Source organism: Xylocopa sonorina, chromosome 5 (genome assembly GCF_050948175.1).
Source record: "Xylocopa sonorina isolate GNS202 chromosome 5, iyXylSono1_principal, whole genome shotgun sequence".
Taxonomy (NCBI): domain Eukaryota; kingdom Metazoa; phylum Arthropoda; class Insecta; order Hymenoptera; family Apidae; genus Xylocopa; species Xylocopa sonorina.
Window position 1 is genome coordinate 13,025,339 of NC_135197.1, and position 20,958 is coordinate 13,046,296.

Here is a 20,958-nt window from a genome sequence, read left to right on the forward strand (position 1 = left end):
CCTCCCGCTTCGTCTTACCGCGAACCGATTGCATACCGTTTCATATTTGTCCACGTCTCGCTCGAGTTGCCTGTCGTCTGCCTGACGTGGTCATAACCGTCGGTGATGCTCTAAAATTATCCGTCTATAATATTATCTCCCGCATTTTCTTATAATATTCCCGCAAGGCCAACACGGATCGTAACCTGTCCCGTTACTATTCGTATCCTTGTTAATCGTCTATGTGAAATCACCTTGCTTTCCAAAGCCTTGTTGGAAACCAAAGCGAAAATTATTATCGACTAATTCTTATTGTCGTTATGCGTAAAAATAAAGGAATAACTTGATAAGCATATTCGCCGTGATAATTAACACGTTGAAGTGAATCTTATTAAAAACCGTTACTTCAACGCGCAAGGACTCGTTAAACGTTTTCCATTCACGATACAACTAAAATTGAACTTTGTAACGATGATAATTGAATTGTCAATAAATAACATGCATTTGCATTTGCGTCGGCGTAAAAAATGAACTTTAAAATCAAGGTACAAATCCACCTTCGCCGTATCGAGATTTATTACAACAAATATTAGTTATATGTGCCTATAATAATGATAAAAAGTTGGTGTATATCTATTAACTTATGCTGTGGGAAGTACAACGAAAAGTGCTGTAATTATAAAAATAATATGATACAACAAACACAAAAAAGATAGTCAAAGTCACTTCCACAGTCAAAGTTTTACAAAGTAAACAAACGATTTTCGATGACGACGCGGTATTGCTTGTACGTGATGTACCGGACATGATGTGGTCTGTAAATAGGCCGCATAATGCGCTGGTTTTTCCCGGGAAGCATCAGACTACCCGAAATAGTATGCCACGGCTCTCTTTTATATACGAATCGCACACACGATCGAGTACTTGCGAGAAACACGGTAAGCGTTGGTCACCACCTAACGGCCAACCCAGAACTAACTAAACCTTCCACTACTAGCCCTCAGATGTCGCTGTATCACTTGGCGCGAAAATATAAAATATGTTCTGCTGTACTTAAAAATAAATCCTTCTCAAACAATATTTAAACGAACGAAACAAATACATGTACATTTACTTACAATATGCAATAGCTGTCTTAATAATTCTTCCCTACTAGTACCTCATTAATTGCAGTATAATTAAAATAACCTGTACGAATTGAAGTATTCACGACCTTATCTGTCAACACTTATACTTGGTATCTGTAGTTTAACATATTCGACTACACTATTTATGTATGAAACAAAGTCAATTTTCCACGTTACATAATTGAATTTTCACGAATAAATTCTAGACGAAAGAAATTTATAAGCGAACGAAATATAGTGACACTGATTTTCAATTCATCCGTATTCAAGGTGCATCATCCACGTGCTATTGAATTATAGGATTGTTATGTCACCTTCGTGAATCGCAACGATGAAGAAAAGACAGGAATTATAAATGAAATATCTTTATTAGACAGTTTCTCTCGACCGATTGTCATGTTTTTAAGGAAACGCGAGCCGTTTGAAATGTCGCGATAGAAAGAACGCACTAAATACTTACGAAAATGTTGCACTCGACGACCGGCAGATAAACACTTAACGCCCTACTGTGGACATAGTTACGATCAGTACTTAAGTAGAAGATCATAGGCACTTTTTTCAGACTGACGCATACTGGACTGGTGGATAAATAAGAATACAGATTAAAGAACACAATACTGGCGATACATGCGATCGAACATACTATTTGTCATATTTTTGACTCTATTACGCCATGACTTGTCGTCTGCTGGAGAACTCAGAGACGCGGGCAGCCATTTGTCGAAACTAGCGCCTTACACGACGCTTCTCCTAACTCGATTACGTGATGCGGTTTTTCAATTAAATTTTACATCATTTGTAATGATTCTATCGTCTTAATCTTCAAATTTGTACTATTCTTATTTTAAACAGATATTTCATGTTTATGTAGAAATCAATATGAAAATAAATGATTGATAATAGACATAGCTCCGCGTTTGGACAAATATACCAACAACACAGCAAATCGCATACCACTTCAAAAAGCACCAGCGTATCACGGTAAACTACTCAGGAACTACTAACGCCATCTCTTTGAGGAACGCTGAAACTGGTCAAGCATTAGTTCCACTACTTTCCGCAGAGATGGCGCCAGTAGTTCTTGAGTAGTTTACTTCGCTGTCGATAATGATGTGCGACCAGTTTGAGCACTTTTCACAGAGATGGCGCCAGGGATTCTAGAGTAGGGTCGGTAACATCTGTCTCACTCTTTCTTGTAGCTTTCTTATACATCTTTCTCTCTCTTACCTCTAAAGCGGGAAATATAAAATACATTACAATAAAACTATTGAAATATACGTCCCGACAAGACATTTATTAATATTATTTATAATCGCGTGACATCAGAACCATCAACGAGTGCAGACGTAGATGACTATGGAATCAATTAACATCACAGTGCTCTTACTGTGACAAAGTTGTGTTATCGGGGTGTCTTTTACCTTAAACTTATTTTATATTATCTAAAGTATTTATATTAATGTAAATTAAAGTAAATATATCGATTCCTTATGTAAAAAAAAATATAAATTATCATTCTAAGAAATCATTTCATTCGATATCCATCGGCACAAAATTAGACATTGATTTTTATGTTTGCTACAACCATACTGACGTTATACGTTTAATGGCAGTGCCGTGGTTCGTATGTATGCGGAAAGTAACCTCTAAACTATTTACTATAATAAATCTATGACTTAAGTTTAAGATGATTCCCAATTTAACTGCACAACAACATCATATTACGGATCCTGTCGAAGTAATGTTAAAGAAGACTGGCTGTATGGAACTTCATTATCAAGTTCAAGTATTAACCTTTTATAAGACTAATTGTAAAATTATATAATATATAATAATAATGCACGTAATATATAATAAATTGTAACGTTCCACACTATATTTTCAGGAGTGTATAGCAGAAACTCAAGACTGGAGAAGGTGTCGAGAGCAAGTAAAAAAGTTCAAAGTGTGTATGGACGAATACCAAAGAAATAGAGAGAAATCGCATTTAAGTAAATAAACATGTCGGTAGTAGACTATATAAAACGTTTATTTATTCATCCCATAAAATATTCAGGAAGTGAATATTATAAAATGGTCTTGATTGTAAGATCGGATATATCAATGGGAAAGGGAAAAGCTGCCGCTCAATGTGCTCATGCTGCAGTGGAGTGTTGTCGTCAAGTGTCTATTAATACAACGTACCAACCGATCTACGAATCTTGGTTATTGCAAGGTCAACCTAAAGTTGTGTTAAAAGTATCAACTGAAAGTCAATTAATGACATTAGCTCGTAGTGCTCGCAAAGCTGGACTAATCGTTTCTATAATAAAAGATGCAGGTAAAACCCAATTGACACCTGGTACAACGTCAGTACTTGGAATTGGACCAGGTCCGAAGAAAGTAATAGATGACCTCACATTACATTTGAAATTATTATAAAGTCTGGTAGTATTAAATTGTATGAAACAAATTTTGTAAATGGGCATGAACATTGTTGATGATACACAAATAAATTTTTTTGATTGATTTGAAACTCTTGTCAATATTTTCATTAATCCTTTATTTACTTTTCAAAGCAGCAACAAGCAATCATGTTGTTTCACAACATGCTAAAATTGTAAATTCAATCAGTATAGAATGCTGCAATCCACAATCTCAAACTTACTTTTTATAAGTCGCTAATACCGATTCTACTATTTCTATTGTGTTGTATGCATCTAAATCTTACAGTCTTCTCCAAAATTATTTCACAAATTCATGTATTGTACTAAACACAAAAACTTTCATTCCACCAATAGCGGCTTACTGCTTTGTTTTCTTTTTTTCTCTACTAGCTTTATACAGAATAAAATGTATTTGTTAAAAATACTATGTATTAAAACACATACATTTAGCATACTTTGGACTGGGAACTATTTAACCCTTGTTCTGTTTCTTCGCGAGATAATAGTATAGAGTTCTGTATGCAACCTTATGCCAGCACAAATTTGCATGTTTTTCTTTTTTCGACAGTCCCAATACAAGTAATAGTAAGTGTATTCAAAGTTGGTATGCATACATTAATTTACAAATTTTCATGGGATATTTTAAAAATAGCATAAAAATTTGTACATGTTCCATAAATATTAAACAATCTAATCCTCTTTATAAAAGAACAGAAAAATAAGCATGTGACTATACAATTAAAAAATTATATTAGAATCATTTACAAATAAGTTTAAAAAGAAGATTCTTTTGTTACATGTTCTATTCTTATCAATATTAGCACATTAAAAATACTGTACCAAACTTGTGATATATACTCAGTTTGCAAGTATAATAGTTAGGTGCTTTATTTTTCTAATACTTTATTTGTTACAAGATTGAGCAAAAAAGTTATAGGAATCATTTGTGAGACATGTAAACATTAGAAAACGAAATTGTGAAAAATTCTTGTGAAAAATACCAGTACTAATATTTTAATACATCTGTGCACTATTGTATATTTAAACAAATAAAAAATACGTTTAAACCAATAAATTTCAAGATGACAACACCTGTTATTAAAATACATATAAAAGATATATTTATAATAATTTCATTAGTTAGTTCAATATTGATACAACATCTACTGCAATGTAATACTGTAAAAGTTATGAATGCATGTAGAATATTTTTTAATGAAAATCTCGTCTATAATATATTCATACTCAGCTTCATTTATACACATTACAATCGTACATGTTTTTATACGGATATATATTATAAAAATTAATAGAAAAAAAATCGTGCTGATTCAGTTTTAAATTTTATACTTTTCTAAAATGTGCATTAAAATTATTTTCGTACAGAATAAATATTGTACACGTAACTATAAGATGTAAAATTTGGACTAACATGAATAATGCATGTAATAATAAAACATTAAAAATTCTTGTAGACACAATTGTATGTGATTACCCTACCCTAGTGAATTCTTTTACACGTAATTAACAAACAGTAATGGATAAAATGTTGTAAGATTAAATCATTCATTAGCGTTGAATTCCTATGATCCAAGAGTATGACATGAGTAAATTAAAGAAGAAGTATTATATTACAGCATGATAAGAGGATGATAGTACATGTAAAAAGATAGTAAAAAATATGAATAAAGACTATATGTATATATATGAGTACTACTATACATAACAGATGAATCCCTTAAATATTAAATACTTGACAGCTAATTACCATTATTATGTACACTGGCATAAAAGTTATACATTAGATAACAATATCTTTTCTTATAACTACAAACTGCTAAAACCCAATCATATATTTACTATTTTTTTAATGAAAAGTTACTCATGAAGATACTCATATCATACTCACCCATGTTTCGGTTATTTTTCCTTGCGTCAATTATTGACTTCCTATCACATATGTAAATTTGATTATTAGATTAGATCTCTAATTACACAGTGTGCAGAATATATCAGTCTCAAGTAGCATGTAGCAGAGTATTATCAACTCTATTTTGTTTAATTTGGCAAATAGTATTAAGCCAAATGATAAGTTTCGACTTTTCGTATAAGCAACCCTTTGCCTTTTATATTTTAACATTAAGCAATTATTTTAGTAAGTTCCGGAGGTTCTACATAGTTGTTCAGTACATGCGGTGCTTCATTAAATTCATCGAGTTCATCCCCATTATCTGCTCCTTGTGCGAGCAAAAAGTATTGTTCGCTTCGTGTTGGCCAGAGTAAGTGTGCCATAACGCAATATGCAAAACAATCAGCAGAGTATGTAATACCTGCAAAATCACACACGTGAGAATAAAAGGCTACATCTAAGTTTTATGATATATTAGACTATACATAACATACAAAATATTTAGCTTCCACGATTAAAATAAATATCCAACCAACGCTTACCTAATAAAAGTTTGAACCTCCATAATGCACTTACTTGCAAAGCTATAAGTGCTATGATAGGTAAATAAATGAACCAAACTAATGAAGATGCACCAAAATGCAGTAGGAAATTCAACTTTTGAGTATTGTGTTCGTATGTCATAGTATTTCTTAGTTCGCATAAAAACCAAATCATAATTGTGCTACGGAATAAAAGTATAAACCATCCTGGCCACGTCTGGTATTCATCTATATCCTCAATAATATCAACCTCAGTCTAAAAATATGATATTTATATGTAATTGAAATACATTTATGGCAACAAACAAGAGCAAATGCTTACCATATTCCACACGTATAATAAAATATGAACAACTCCGTAACAAAGCCATATAGCAAAAACCAATGGCTTCCATGTCAATTCCATTCTAGTTACAGCCCATCCTTTTGCAAGTAGAAGCAAGAGTAACATGAATGAGGTCTATATCACATAAGAAGAGATTATTAAATAATAACTAACAAAAAACAAATTACATTGTAATTCTTTTATTAAAACCTACTCTTGAAAGAATATCGAAAATATCTCCGGCCACTTCCAATTGTTCATAGCCAACTCCGTCAAGAGCAAACTTCAATACGTGTATCAAAATTAAGCACACTGCTATAAACTCTAATAGTAAACTAGCGGTGAATAATCTTGTTACAGGGTGCTTTTGTAATCTTACAGCGTATAACTGCAGCGGTACAAGTATAATATAGCACATAAAAAACAACAAGTATAGCTCTGTAGTATTTTGTCTATCGTAAGAAAACTGATACGTCAAACTATTTAGGCCGCTAGTATTCGGATTCCCATTTACTAGCCATATATCATAATCTAATTCATCGTGTTTATCATAATATTCCCATTGGCAAGTAGTTATATTCCTGTAACACGCCACCAGGCTCATATACCAAAAACGTGGTTGCCAAAAATCTTGTATGACATATGTGAACTGGTATCCCTTTACAATATTCCATACGGAATCTTCGTCCGGACATAATTTGCCTTTCGCGCAAGGTACCCTCCTTCATAAAGGAAATTATACAATTTAATGTCCAATGTCAACTTGAACGGATTCATTACTCGAAGGAATGTACAACTCTTACCTAAGAAAATCTTGGCCCTCTTCGTTGCAATGCACATCGTAAGAACTTTGATTCAAAGTATTAAACATAAGAGTACAAGCAGTATTCTTGTCTTTTATCGTGCGATTCCCATAGTATTCTAAAAAGTGACCGCGATCTAAAACTGCCAATGTGATCGGTACAGAAAAATTGTGTCTCGACGTCACATTGCCGAAAATGTATCCGCATGAATCCTTCTGTCGATGACGATCAGTCTTTTGGAAACCAAATTTGACGAGGAAACGAAAAAACTCCTTCGTATTGAAGGTGCCCGAGATGTGTGTACTTTTAACATAGTTGATCCGCGACAAGATGCATAACATAAAACAAACGAACCAAATTTTTAGTATCAACATTGTTAAATCACGAGCCGATGTCTTCTTTTTCCAAACTAGATGTCAAGAAGCATCGATCCCGCTGTTTATTAACATTTTCCTCTTGTTAAACACAGCTGTTATAGATAACCGTGTCGCGCACTGTATTCAATCGAATTTCCGTCTAGGTCAAGAGACACCACACTCCGAAAGCGTCATTGAAAAGATTTCACAAGCATGGACACGTTCACGCGACAACGCAATATTCAAAAATATCACCACGCGATTCATTCGCTAAACGTTAATGACCCATACTTCTGATTTAAACTCGGTTTTCCTATTGATTTTCCCCACCCAGATAGACCGGTCGCCGCAAAACCTTTTCTCACCACTATCGCCGCACCATTCTCGTAAACTTTCGCGCGCTTACGTGCGATACTCAACGCCTTCGATTAACGTTACCCTATTAATCTGGATTCATCTCGTATCGAACCGTGTTAAATGTTCAAATATCCAATTCATTCTTATATATTTACTCCCGATCAATCCACCGTCAGGCGATATAAAAATAAACTCATGTACTCTTGGTTTATGTCCGTACATCTTACATCGAATTGTTTACCACGTAAATTATTACAAATGTGATATTCAAAAAATGATTTAAAACTGGACTTAATGCCTTTTCGATAGACATAACCTCAAAGTAAACATTCAACAAATAAATTCTACTTAAATAATAATATATATACTGTATTTGAAAAAAAATAGAACAATGTATTATATGTATATATATATATATCTGGTTTTGATTTTCTCTTGAGGAAATCTCAATGAAAAATAAATTTGCAAGATTCTCAAAAATTCAGCCTGTTTACCTAGATAAATCATTATCTAACAAATATTATTAATCGTACAACAAAGCACGTGTATAGATACAATTTATAACGCAACGCAATTTCTTAGAAATTCTATAGAATGTATAAAGCATAGATAGCTTTTCGAATGTTATCATTGTCGTCCGAAAAAATTCTACTTCCGTTGTTTCGCCAATTAATAAACGACGCATTAGTTTCAATGAAAAGCTTCTACGATACTTTATTACTTTCGACGAAGGCTGTTTAATTTCTTGGTTCTTTTCAAGCTGCTGGCGCACCCTATGCTTGGATGTATCATACTGTTATGGCTTCATTTCTGAATATGTAAATTATAATGTTTACATACATGTGAATAGTACTTGAATAATCGTACCTCAGAAAGTGCATATTTCTTCTTGTTAATTTAGATGCACATACATATGTTGTAATTAAAAATAATTAATGTCGTTAAAAATACAAAAACGAGTATAGAGGAATAATAAATTGTATGCATCGTTTTACAATCTACCTCTCTCTCTGTGTATATACAATAAGGCACACACATGCACACCAGCAACTCGTTAAATATATTGTTGCGACAATATTAAAGAGAATTGATGTTTTTTTTTCAATTGTACAACAAGCAATGTTTAAAACAAGATGTCTACTTTGTACGATTAAGCGTTACTCCCATGTTATTCGATCAGTTTTCCCCAGAATATTCTATATTTTATGTTAAAACAGTTATTTCGTATGGATATCTACTATACTGTGTCCATTATGGCAACCATAACGATCACGCACACCGCAATTTGTGTCAATGAAATTCATTATTTTACCGAAATGAACGTGTTCATTTTTTATGCGCAATAGTAGACGTTCAGTTGCCATCTTATAATGCAATCTTTATACGTTTACAACATATACGATTTACATATACTGTCGTATATTTAAGCAGCTTTCCTAAAAAATCGATGTTCCTTCGATCCAAGTTAATTAAAATCTCAGACAACGATCGCATTCCTGTAAAAATAGAAATCATTTAACAGCAAATGTCTGCTACAATTCACATCGTCGATATGTTGCCTCCCGTTTTCATGAAATCCTTGTTTGGCGCGATCCGTTCACCCCATCGAACTTAATGCTTCTAACAACATACATTCCGAATAAAACAGAGAAAAAGGAATTACTCTTAATAATGCGAAGCTAGTTCTAAATATTTTGTTTTATTATTGAACAATGAGGTTATGCCCTCCGTGAGTCACATTCGAAGTGAACGCATACGAACCTCCTATGTTTCGACTAATTGTTCGCACATTTTATCGTCTCTATTTATATTTTATCATGATTAATGTACGATAGACCTAAAATTGCAACAATTTACCAGGGTAGACTGTTGAGTTATAAAATATCAAGCCCGGGTTTGTCGTTCATTCTCCAGAGAACTACAGATTCCGGCAGTGCCTATTTTAAACTTATAATTTTACAGTCGTCGATGATATGATCGAGAAAAATATTGGATAGCTTGCAGAGCCAGTTCTATTAGTATCGTTTACGATGTAAATTAAAGGGGAACGCTCGAATAATTAAACAATTTTTGCTGTTTTTCCGTAAGCCGTCCCGATACTGCGAAGAGACACTCGTTGGAAAATCATGCCGTGCACGAAACCCAGTAACATTCTAGAGGATGTAATTGCTATGGCGTAAAACTAGATACACGTGGTCGTTTATTCCCGTATGTTTTTCACCTGGATAAACGCCACTCGGCGAGTAATCGTGGTCAGATTCAACCGATCATTTACCGCTTCACCGTTTTTAGTGAAACTCGACGCTCAACATATTCAGTGGGTCTCTCTCCAAGGTCCGCGCTCGCAGGGAAAATGACGGGCCTCTGGTGTCGTAGCGAAAACTTGGAAGCCAGTTCGTTAAGAACCGAATCTTTCTAACGACAACAGAGTTGCGATCAAACTAATTTGTTGGCAATAATGGAGGATAAAGGAAGCGCCGCGAATACTTCCGTCGAGAGCCCGGAGAGCAACAGCCCGGCGAAGAAGACTGCGAAGGCGAAATCGACGAAATCACAGCGGCCGAAGTCCTCGCATCCACCAACCTCTGAAATGGTGAACGCTGCCATCAAGGAGCTCAAGGATCGCAAGGGATCGTCGTTGCAAGCGATCAAGAAGTACATCGCGTCGACGTACAAAGTTGACGGGGAGAAATTGGCACCTTTCATCAAAAGGTATCTGAAAACGGCCGTTACATCTGGCGCTGTTGTGCAGACGAAAGGCAAAGGCGCGTCTGGATCGTTCAAATTGTCCACGACCAAGGGATCCGAGACGAAGAAGATCCATCGTGCCGTCAAGGTATCGAAACCGAAGACGGTCAAGAAGTCCGTCGAGAAGAAGACGACCCCGGTGAGGAAGCCAGCCTCACCGAAGAAGTCCAGCCCGCCCAAAAAGGCGGAGACCAAAAAATCGGCCGCGGTCAAGAAATCGGCCGCTAAACCGGCCGAGAAGCCCGAGAAGATCGAAAAAGCTAAGCCTGTCAGCGAATCGAAGGCGATGTCCAAGAGCAAAAAGACCGCCAAGGCACCAGCGGCTAAGACCAGAACGCCGAAACCGAAAAAGGCTGCCGCTTCCAAAACTGTGAAATCACCAGCGAAGAAATAATTGTTAGACCAAACGTTTTATCCCCGCTACACACAAACACAAATGGCCCTTTTCAGGGCCACAAACTCAATCTCGACAAGGGACAATCTTTAGACAATCTAAACAGTATTAACTTTTTTACCATTACTAATTTTACACTTTATAATAAAGAACATAACCTAAATAGATTACCTCGTATACAAACCCGAATACAGTGGCAGCGTACTTCACCGTTCGCTATCCTACATTTTTTCAACACTTTTGATAGATAACGAAAACTGTACGATAAGTGCTTGACGAGTACAAAATGATGGTATATTTCCTTTGTCAGCGTAATCAAATGTATGCAAACATGTACAAATCACTGTTTCGAGATACGGGATAATTATCGTCAATTCTATCAAATAGTTTACATCATATAATATATTCTGTGATACATAGATAGGTAAATTGTTTAACAATAATGTAACTTATTTTTTTACGTAGTTAACAATGAATTCTCTATAGAGGGATAACACATAAAATTTACAGTTCATTACAGTAACTGATAGATTTTTGTACAGTAGAGAAAATATATCGTATAATTTAAACTTTATTTATCGTAATTGTATGGTTTGCTCAGTAATCTCTCGTTTGAGTTACAAAGTTGAAAATTTTTATTTTAAGTTTCTACTTGATTCAATACAGTAATTAAATTAAGGTATTTTGGTTATGTATTAATATAAAAATCTATCTTTAAGCTCTGAATAAACATTTTTATAAATGTAGTAGTAGTATCACTATTGAAATAAATAATATAGAGAAGCAAAAGATAGAAATTTATAGTTGTAGCTAGTGGATATAATGTTTAGACGTAATTGCAATTACTTCAGCATAAAGTAAACAACATTATAATACAATTAAAAGAGGATACATGTAAGAATAGGAAAGTATTATAATCGCTTATGATCCATGGAGTCTGTAGTTTGTATCGTGACGATTCTAACTAAGGGGTTCGGGTTAACTCGCTGTATTTCTCCCGCTTTCCTTGTGGCAACACTTGAAAACGTACATACATGTACGTCTAACGATGTTACCGATTTCATAACCTTGCTTCGTAAACTGTTTCGTATCTGCGGGCTTGTATCTAACTGTATTTTCAAATTCTATTACGTTTGTAAAATTGAAAACTGTACAGAGGTACAAGGACTTAATTTTTCAGACATCGAAAATTGTCTGCTTTACAATGAAATTTTGAAACGAAGTTAGTTTCAACGATAAAGGTTCGGAGAAACACTTGGAAACTATCGAAATAGTAATGGTATAGCGAACAAAAGTTTTCCTATGCGTGAAACATTTGTGGCCCTGAAAAGGGCCGGTTTGGGTAGTGTTACGTTCACTTTGAACTTGTGTATTTAGTAACAGCTTTGGTTCCTTCACTGACGGCGTGCTTAGCCAGTTCACCAGGAAGGAGCAAACGGACAGCAGTCTGAATTTCACGGGAAGTGATAGTCGATCGTTTGTTGTAATGGGCCAAACGTGATGCTTCAGCCGCAATGCGTTCGAATACATCATTCACGAAACTGTTCATGATGCTCATCGCTTTGCTTGATATACCGGTATCCGGGTGCACTTGTTTCAGAACTTTGTAAATGTAGATAGCGTAACTCTCCTTCCTCCTGCGCTTCTTCTTCTTGTCGGTTTTGCTAATATTCTTCTGGGCCTTGCCCGCTTTCTTCACCGCTTTACCACTGGTTTTTGGCGGCATTGTCAATTGCTAATAATCTTCGTACACTGTTCGTATCGAGTCAGAACGTAGATGCGAATGAAAGCACGGTCCTCGATTCCACCCTTTATTTGGTAACCGAGTCCCAACTCGGGACCAATCGGAGCGCGCCGTTCCACTGCCGCGCCATATTGAGCGCTCCGATTGGTGCGAGCATGGTACCGTCTGGGACTATATATTTCGAGGCAGGGACTGGCTTGGGTTAATATCTGGCGAAGCTTCGCTGTTGAACGATCTCGTACTCGAAGGATTATATACATTTCTAGAAAATGTCTGGACGTGGAAAAGGCGGTAAAGTCAAGGGAAAGGCAAAGTCCCGTTCCAACAGAGCTGGGTTACAATTTCCTGTCGGTCGTATTCACCGTCTTTTACGAAAAGGAAATTATGCGGAGCGTGTCGGCGCCGGTGCTCCTGTTTACTTGGCGGCTGTAATGGAGTACTTGGCCGCTGAAGTTTTGGAATTGGCTGGTAACGCTGCTCGCGATAACAAGAAGACGAGAATCATACCACGTCATTTACAATTAGCCATACGCAATGACGAGGAGTTGAACAAATTACTTTCCGGTGTAACAATAGCACAAGGTGGCGTCCTGCCAAATATCCAAGCTGTCCTTTTACCAAAGAAAACGGAAAAGAAAGCTTAATCTCCATTTTCAAAACTCAAACGGCCCTTTTCAGGGCCACCAATTAATTTCAATATGGAATGATTATCTCATAATTCACGAACATCGCAAATTTACTCTTTAACATCACTTTATTAAGATCATTGGTACAAAATTTAGAATATACGTGCGTGATATACTTCTACGACAAATGTTATCGAAATGTCTAAAAAAAGTGTAAATATTTTTGTACATGAAGTTCGAAATTATACATGTTATAAGTTTCTGCATAATTCCATTTGATTTTATTTATTCATATTACACATGCAACTTTAAGTTGCAACAATTTTTATTATCAGTTAATACGAAAGTGAAATTATATTTCTGAGATAGCTTATGCGCTGGCAACACCATCCGCACTCCATAAGAATTACCGACAATAAAAACAATATGGCAGACGAACAGAACTGGCAACGTTGCATGGTCCGACACCTATCATGTGTTACTTCTTACGTCGAGTCAATATACATAATTGAACTTTGGATATGTATCATTTTAAATACACGAAACAAAGTCGCGTATAAATACTACATAAATTTATTTGTTGTTGGTAAAATAATAGGAGCAATTACAATTTTGTTTTCCATTATTTTACAACAAATTATACACATCACTATATTAAAGAAAAATTTTTAACTACATAAAGTGCAAAACTTTTCGTAAATGTTCATTTCAACACAACACGTTTAAAGTAGGGGGGGATTTTGAAAATATAAAATATTGAACGAGTGGTTCTTATGTATGAAAGAATTGTGGCCCTGAAAAGGGCCGTTTTGTTTCACGATTGTTGATAATCGCATGTCGACATCGCTCATTTCCCAGCTTAACCTCCAAAACCGTAAAGCGTGCGTCCTTGCCTCTTCAGAGCGTACACGACGTCCATGGCAGTTACGGTCTTTCTTTTGGCGTGTTCGGTGTAGGTGACAGCATCACGAATGACGTTTTCTAGAAAGACTTTCAGAACACCACGAGTTTCTTCGTAGATCAAACCGGATATACGCTTGACACCGCCACGACGAGCCAACCGACGGATTGCCGGTTTCGTGATTCCCTGAATGTTATCACGAAGTACCTTCCTGTGACGCTTGGCTCCTCCCTTTCCCAATCCTTTTCCTCCCTTACCACGGCCAGTCATCTTTAAATTCGATGAACAGATTCAACAGCAAGTTCAAGAGTACAAAACACGTCTGATGCTCGGTCTCTCGTTCCGGCCGCTTTTATACGTTACAACGATTGTATCCCCACCACTTCGACGCGAGCCAATCGGAAAGTGCAACGTATCGAGCCGAAGTTATACATACCAGTGCTTTCTCTCGACGACGTTCAAACGCACGGCAGAGAGGAATATCGTTTATACGCGCAAAGAAAAAAAAAATGACACGCGTTAATCAGTACAATAGAGAGAAAGAGAAAGATAAAATTCTTTCGAAACGTGAACCGATTCAGGAGATACGTCATTATCAGAAGAGCACGAAGCTACTGATACCTAAGAAACCATTCGAGTCAGTGGTACGGCAAATACTCCAACGTATCGAACAGGAGAGAAAATAATCTACTCAAGCTTGCTGCTTGAATTCTTACACAGTTGGTAAGCTCCTGTTAATTGTTCTCAGACAAATAAATACAACGGCTCTTTTAAGAGCTACATTTCTCGAAACGTTTCTTTCTTCGAGCGTAACAGTAAGCTTAAAATCTAACTCGGTTTTGTAAGCCATCACCGCCATTGCCGGTCATTTGTGAACCATCCATGGCTTAAATGGCTGGGTCATAAATTGTCTTTACCCGCCGCTCCTCTCATAGTATCATAGAGCTAAGTAAGCATACGTATAGTTTATGTATACACGGCTGCGCATTGGAAGTGGCAAACGATGAGAATTGTACTATTATCGCTATAGGTTAGTCGTATAAAAAATCTAACCTAATCTATTGATAAGGGTTATGGTTTCTCATAAAATAGAGAATGCTATATTCACAATTCTGTTCGTTTGTCCCATCTGTTTCATAAAATCGGATGTACATATGTACCCGTAGGTATAGTCTGGCGCACTTTTTGCTTTCAATCCTGTATACCTGGGCTGTTAGGCCTGTCCTTCTACCTTTTCCCTACCTAACCTCATTGTGATCAACAGAGGGGTTCGCTCGACGGTTTATAACTGGCCAGGTGCATCGGTTGAATACTTCTGGGAACAAAAACCAGCCGGGCATATCGCCTGCTTCCAACTCGCCTTTTCGCGTCCATATGTACAAGATTCATTTTTGTTACTACCGAATATTAAAATAATCCGCCATGAGTCGTACCGTACACCTGATTTGTGTAACGAAAATCGTGAAATGGATTATCGTCGATAATGATGTTGCAAATCATTTTTATTCACATAAATATACGTATAAATTGTTGCTGAATAAAATCGAAATAATATACTAGAGGGCTCCGTCAAAAGTGGAGGCCTGTAACTTCATAAATCCAACCAGCGTATTCAGTCAATCTTGAAAATACACCAGGCTTGTCACTGGGACATTTTCCGTCTCCGTAACTAACAATTCCAATTTGTAGAGGCATCCCATTTTCGTATACGATCAGAGGACCTCCGCTATCACCCTGTATACATATTCAATCGAACGATGAAGCGATACGTTCTGTATGACGATGGGACATTCGAAACAACGGACGATCGTTGGTTTTTTCTTTTTTTTTTTTACCTGACAAGCATCCTGACCATATCCAGGCGCCGTGCATACATGTTTGTTTGTCACAGACCAATACGCGGAGCATTCGTTGTTAGAAATGGTTGGCAAAGTCGCGTACTTTAATCTCTTTGTCCCTGTCCCGGAAGGTCTGTCTTTTCCCCATCCGATAACCATACTTATTCTATTAGCAAAAGTTTCACCGTAATCGCTATAACCGGCAAGGCTAATAGGATGTATGTTCTCTAAAAGTTGGAAATATTAATCGAAAAACGTATCTGTTTGCACACGAAACGAGAAAATGGTACGTGACAATAGGAATGTTACCTCCAAATGGGATATTCTGTGGCATGTAGAGTAAAGCTATATCGTTTACTATAGTTTGGTACTCAGGATGTAGAATGCCCTGGTTGGTTAACATCGTTACTCCAGGTCCTTGATAGTAACTGTACCCGATGCCTGTTTTGTCATAAATACCGAAAACCACGAGAAATCGTTGAGGCTTAGGTGCCACGCAGTGTCCAGCTGTTAAAACCCATCGTGATGATATTATGGTGCCACCACACTGCGAGATCATTCCACGGCCCATCAATCGATGCACCACCGCCATAAATGGGAATTGATTCGGTGCCGCGTATCTCCCACCGACGATTCTTTGCGTATCCAATTCATCTATTTTTTTTCGTGTTTCATTACATTATTTCGTTCAATGCGAAGAAAATCCATGTACTTACTTTTGCCCCAAAAAAATTTCGAGTTCCATCTTCCGATGAATTTCAACGTCTCCGGAGCTGAGTTGGAGAAAACGTCATGGCACAGGACTAAAACTACGGTAACGATCAAGTACAACTTGGTATTCATCGAAATCATGACGAACTATGAAAAATGGATTCATCGGATTTCTTTTATATACCTGCACTCTTTCTATGTACACCTTTAATCGAAAGGCTAATGGGACTATTTTCAATGGAAAAATACCGAAGCCATTGGCAATTAAGAAAATTTGGAAACGTTAAATGCACATGGCTAATGTCACCTGATAGGAAAGGGAATTGAATAATTTTTTGAACAAATGGAATTATATTTACCAACTATTTGAATCTGAAAAACTTTCTCAATGCTTTTTTTGTGTAGTCTCGGAGCTGTTTAGGAAGAGACTGTTCTTTGTCCTTTAAACTGTTTATTTTCCAAGTATTTGAACTTTCGGAAACGTTTGAAACATTAAAAAAGGTCGATATTAATTGCTCATCTCCCCGACGAAGTTTGAACGTAAACATATTTAGTAATATATTGATATTTGATTGGAGAGGAGTCGTTACTGCTTGTATTCCAAAAACGAAACGCTTACAAGACCGTAAGATGAGCATAAGTATCTCTAGAAGGAAACATCAATTTGATATTTTTACGAATTACGTAATCATGTCTTCATGATGCAATTATTTCGAATAGTTGCATGATAATTTTGAACAAATTCGTGTTTAACGTTGTAAGATACATATATTTCGTTGTACAAATGAAGAGCGACCATACATTGAAAACTGTTTGAAACATTGAAACAATTAGTTTCGTTTGTTGCTTTTAGTACACAACGAATAAGAGGAATTAATAACATATTTCACTCCAGGATATACTGGGAAAAATACGAGTCAAAAAAGTCATTTACACAGTTCTTGTGTTGTTAAGCGTATGGGCATATTTCAGCAAATTGTGTGTAAACAAGCACCCATCAGAGGACTGGACGAAAAACCCACACACACACACCAATCGATCCTTTCTTTTTTCTTTGTTTCATTTCAGTTGCGTTCCACGGTTCCTGAGGCAGTTAAAAAGTGCCCTATTACCCATTTGTTGGCTTATGAGAGTTGGGAGTGTATGTTGTGCGTGCGGGTATTAGCTTGGTTCAGTCATGAGTGGTTACAGGAAAACTTTCAAAAAACTTGTTTACATGGAGTTAGGGAGATGTAATTTGGGTGGAAAGGAGTTTGGGAAGGTTGAGTTTGTTTCCTAGGTGGACATTGTTAATATCATAATTCCAGGAGAGTTTGGAGTCTAATTTGATACCTAGGTATTTAACTGTTTCGAGCTAAAGTATTTTCTGGCTTTGAATGGTTAAGCAGGGGGGAAGTGGGGCTTTTTTGAAGCCAAATAGGATGGCTTCTGTCTTTTTTGGATTTATAGTGAGTTTCCAATTGGTGAAATAGTTTGTGACCGTATTGGTGTGGGATTGTTGGTTGAGAGCTGCGGTTTTTGGTTGCCAGGAAGTGGTGCATAATGCAGTGTCGTCTGCGTAGCTGGTGGAATAGACATTGTTGGAAGTTTGGATGTCGTTAACGTACATGCCACCAATCGATCTTATTAAACGACTCCAAATATCCTACTTACCAGTCTTCCCCCCCTATTTCTTAACGAACCAATCCGTAACCAAAACCATGCTCCCCCCTCTTCTGGGCAATGAACCAATGGGACGTTCGGAGCGTCTACCTCGCAGGGCATATAAACCGGCTGCAGAAGGGTCGCGGTTACAATCTTTAGTTGACTGGCGTTCAGAATTTTCTGTTTCCCTGCAAGTAAAGGAGAATGGCTCGTACCAAGCAAACTGCGAGGAAATCAACTGGCGGCAAAGCGCCCCGAAAGCAATTGGCGACGAAAGCCGCTCGTAAAAGTGCACCTGCGACCGGTGGAGTGAAGAAACCTCATCGTTATCGTCCCGGAACTGTTGCTCTCCGTGAAATCCGTAGATATCAGAAGAGTACCGAGTTGTTGATCCGCAAACTGCCTTTCCAGCGACTCGTTCGTGAGATCGCGCAAGACTTCAAAACTGATCTCCGTTTCCAAAGTTCGGCAGTAATGGCGCTTCAAGAAGCCAGCGAAGCCTACCTCGTTGGCTTGTTCGAAGATACCAATCTCTGCGCCATCCATGCAAAGAGAGTTACTATTATGCCAAAGGACATTCAGTTAGCACGTAGAATCCGTGGAGAGAGAGCGTAAATTCTTAATCGTAGAAGAAAGAAAGTAAAAAACGGCCCTTTTCAGGGCCAACAATTTCCTTTTTTCCGAAGAAATAACTCTACTTACAACTATTCATGTTTTCAAAAAAAAGAAAATTATTGCAACTGTGTTGTGTTTAAGATTTCGTAAATCTTACGCACATCTACACATGTCCTTTCCCGCTCTCCTAAGTTATACTTTGATGAAATAGTAAAATATTTACATCGAGCATAAGGTAAGTTGTATATAATGTTTAGTTGTATATTAAATATTTAACATACTCTACAGTTGGTCAGATTTACAGTGTAGTATTTAATGTACTTTTTACGTTTCGTGAAACAAGTTTGAAAGAAGGTTAGGTTAGAGTGATACACGTGCTTAGGCCAGAGAGATGCTAGAGTAAACTCGTACGAAGTCGTATATTATTTTTTCGTATATCGATCATTATTTTTCATGCTGAGCATTTTGTATAGAACCTCGTGATGTCGATAGATATGTGTTCTATTCGGTAAATATGAGTCTTCCATCGCGTCCTCTTCGTCCATCAAGCCTCCGACCTGAATATATATTGCTGTTGCAACACATTGCTGCGTCAGAATTGGTGAAACTCGGTGTATTTTTTTTGTGACAAGTAACAGTTATACATACACTACTATAAAAGAAGGTATAATATTTCGTTTAAATTCATACACTTTTCCAGTCTATAGAATCAAATGATGCAGTATGTAACTAGGGTTATATTTAGTCCATCAAGAAGAAAGATTTTTCAATATGTTGGTAAATAACATGGTTACAATTTTTACAGAACTGTACTCAAATAATTTCAAACGAATATCATCTTAGTAAATTAAAAATATGGAATACGATAAAAGGAACTGTATCGTATGGATAGACACAGAAGCAAGTACTAAATCATAATGTCCATAAATATAGAATAACATTTAACATTTTTACATACACAAGAACATAACACTGAATCGTTGTACTTTTGCAGTTAACTGGAATCGATATAGAAAAAGATACAATTTTGGAAGTTGCATGCGTGATAACTGACCAAAATTTGAAAATAGTGAGTGAAGAGTTCAACGTTGTAATTAATCAACCAGATGAAATTTTAGCGAATATGAACGAATGGAATACAAACACTCATAACGAAGTAAAATAATTATTTTACAGCTTATTGATTACTTTAAGCTTTAGCGTGTAATTTATATTTTACGTAAACTTATATTTCTTTTTCAGTCAGGTTTGGTACAAGAGTCTAGATCTAGCAAAATTAGTTTGAAAAAGGCAGAACAATTATTACTTACTTTCTTAAAGGCATACATTCCAAAGAATACTTGTCCGTTAAGTGGTAACACAATTTATATGGATCGTTTATTTTTAATTAAACATATGCCATTAATAAATCACTATTTACATTATAGGATTATCGATGTCAGTTCAGTTAAAGAGTTAGTTAGGTACATCGTTTATATCATTAACAATCTTTAATGATAATTATTACTGATCGCTTGAGAAAATAATAAAAATTTATTTTAGGAGATGGTATCCACAAGTTTATGCAAATATGCAGAATAAGCAACTTTGTCACAGAGCGTTACCTGATATCAGAGAAAGTATAGAAGAGCTACGATATTACAAAGAGAATATATTTGTTCCTTCCATAGTATAACAAATTAATCAAATATATTAAATATTTAATAACAATTTCTTATTGTTGATTAAATATTGAATAAATTTATACATCTAATAAAATTTGTACATCTCATGTATTAGGCGAACCATTTACTTTCATCAATATTTTAGTTTTAACTAAATATACATGAGTTGTAAATTGATGTATAAGATTGTGTTAATAATATATTAATTACCTGCCAATACAACATTATTCACAGTAAGAACACAATAAA

General features: G+C 36.1%; 9 protein-coding genes across 10 annotated transcripts; 5 read left to right on the forward strand and 4 right to left on the reverse strand.

The window, feature by feature from the left end:
- Nucleotides 1–2,726: 2,726 nt before the first annotated feature.
- Nucleotides 2,727–3,564, forward strand: LOC143423525 (peptidyl-tRNA hydrolase 2, mitochondrial). 2 transcript variants are annotated; one of them, XM_076894908.1, is made up of 3 exons: nucleotides 2,727–2,866; nucleotides 2,992–3,051; nucleotides 3,163–3,564. In XM_076894908.1, the coding sequence occupies exon 3, from the start codon at nucleotides 3,180–3,182 to the stop codon at nucleotides 3,525–3,527; it is 348 nt and encodes a 115-aa protein (XP_076751023.1). In that variant the 5' UTR covers nucleotides 2,727–2,866; nucleotides 2,992–3,051; nucleotides 3,163–3,179; the 3' UTR covers nucleotides 3,528–3,564. The 2 variants fall into 2 exon arrangements, with proteins under 2 accessions (XP_076751023.1, XP_076751024.1); XM_076894909.1 differs by having other exon boundaries at nucleotides 2,828–2,892.
- Nucleotides 3,565–3,591: 27 nt separating this feature from the next.
- LOC143423524 (integral membrane protein GPR180) lies at nucleotides 3,592–7,900 on the reverse strand. Its single transcript, XM_076894907.1, has 5 exons — nucleotides 7,112–7,900; nucleotides 6,523–7,030; nucleotides 6,306–6,443; nucleotides 5,984–6,239; nucleotides 3,592–5,862 (listed from the first exon to the last, which is right to left on the reverse strand). Exons 1-5 carry the CDS (start codon nucleotides 7,483–7,485, stop codon nucleotides 5,672–5,674), a joined length of 1,467 nt encoding a protein of 488 aa, XP_076751022.1. The 5' UTR covers nucleotides 7,486–7,900; the 3' UTR covers nucleotides 3,592–5,671.
- Nucleotides 7,901–10,213: 2,313 nt separating this feature from the next.
- Nucleotides 10,214–11,155, forward strand: LOC143423481 (uncharacterized). Its single transcript, XM_076894855.1, has one exon. It carries the CDS (start codon nucleotides 10,283–10,285, stop codon nucleotides 10,964–10,966), a length of 684 nt encoding a protein of 227 aa, XP_076750970.1. The 5' UTR covers nucleotides 10,214–10,282; the 3' UTR covers nucleotides 10,967–11,155.
- A 959-nt stretch (nucleotides 11,156–12,114) lies between these two features.
- On the reverse strand, nucleotides 12,115–12,726 carry LOC143423506 (histone H2B). Its single transcript, XM_076894884.1, has one exon. It carries the CDS (start codon nucleotides 12,690–12,692, stop codon nucleotides 12,321–12,323), a length of 372 nt encoding a protein of 123 aa, XP_076750999.1. The 5' UTR covers nucleotides 12,693–12,726; the 3' UTR covers nucleotides 12,115–12,320.
- A 204-nt stretch (nucleotides 12,727–12,930) lies between these two features.
- On the forward strand, nucleotides 12,931–13,433 carry LOC143423509 (histone H2A). The gene has a single exon (XM_076894889.1). It carries the CDS (start codon nucleotides 12,980–12,982, stop codon nucleotides 13,352–13,354), a length of 375 nt encoding a protein of 124 aa, XP_076751004.1. The 5' UTR covers nucleotides 12,931–12,979; the 3' UTR covers nucleotides 13,355–13,433.
- A 640-nt stretch (nucleotides 13,434–14,073) lies between these two features.
- On the reverse strand, nucleotides 14,074–14,559 carry LOC143423517 (histone H4). Its single transcript, XM_076894900.1, has one exon. The coding sequence runs from the start codon at nucleotides 14,505–14,507 to the stop codon at nucleotides 14,196–14,198; it is 312 nt and encodes a 103-aa protein (XP_076751015.1). The 5' UTR covers nucleotides 14,508–14,559; the 3' UTR covers nucleotides 14,074–14,195.
- Nucleotides 14,560–15,790: 1,231 nt separating this feature from the next.
- On the reverse strand, nucleotides 15,791–16,732 carry LOC143423527 (chymotrypsin-like protease CTRL-1). The gene is made up of 3 exons (XM_076894912.1): nucleotides 16,385–16,732; nucleotides 16,073–16,302; nucleotides 15,791–15,971 (listed from the first exon to the last, which is right to left on the reverse strand). The coding sequence occupies exons 1-3, from the start codon at nucleotides 16,665–16,667 to the stop codon at nucleotides 15,807–15,809; spliced, it is 678 nt and encodes a 225-aa protein (XP_076751027.1). The 5' UTR covers nucleotides 16,668–16,732; the 3' UTR covers nucleotides 15,791–15,806.
- Nucleotides 16,733–18,612: 1,880 nt separating this feature from the next.
- On the forward strand, nucleotides 18,613–19,070 carry LOC143423463 (histone H3). The gene has a single exon (XM_076894820.1). The coding sequence runs from the start codon at nucleotides 18,635–18,637 to the stop codon at nucleotides 19,043–19,045; it is 411 nt and encodes a 136-aa protein (XP_076750935.1). The 5' UTR covers nucleotides 18,613–18,634; the 3' UTR covers nucleotides 19,046–19,070.
- A 954-nt stretch (nucleotides 19,071–20,024) lies between these two features.
- On the forward strand, nucleotides 20,025–20,720 carry LOC143424064 (putative oligoribonuclease; the record flags this gene model as incomplete). Its single annotated transcript, XM_076895872.1, has 3 exons — nucleotides 20,025–20,201; nucleotides 20,288–20,508; nucleotides 20,588–20,720. Coding segments are annotated over 3 exons (531 nt in total), but the record flags the coding sequence as incomplete, so codon positions are not given.
- Nucleotides 20,721–20,958: the final 238 nt, after the last annotated feature.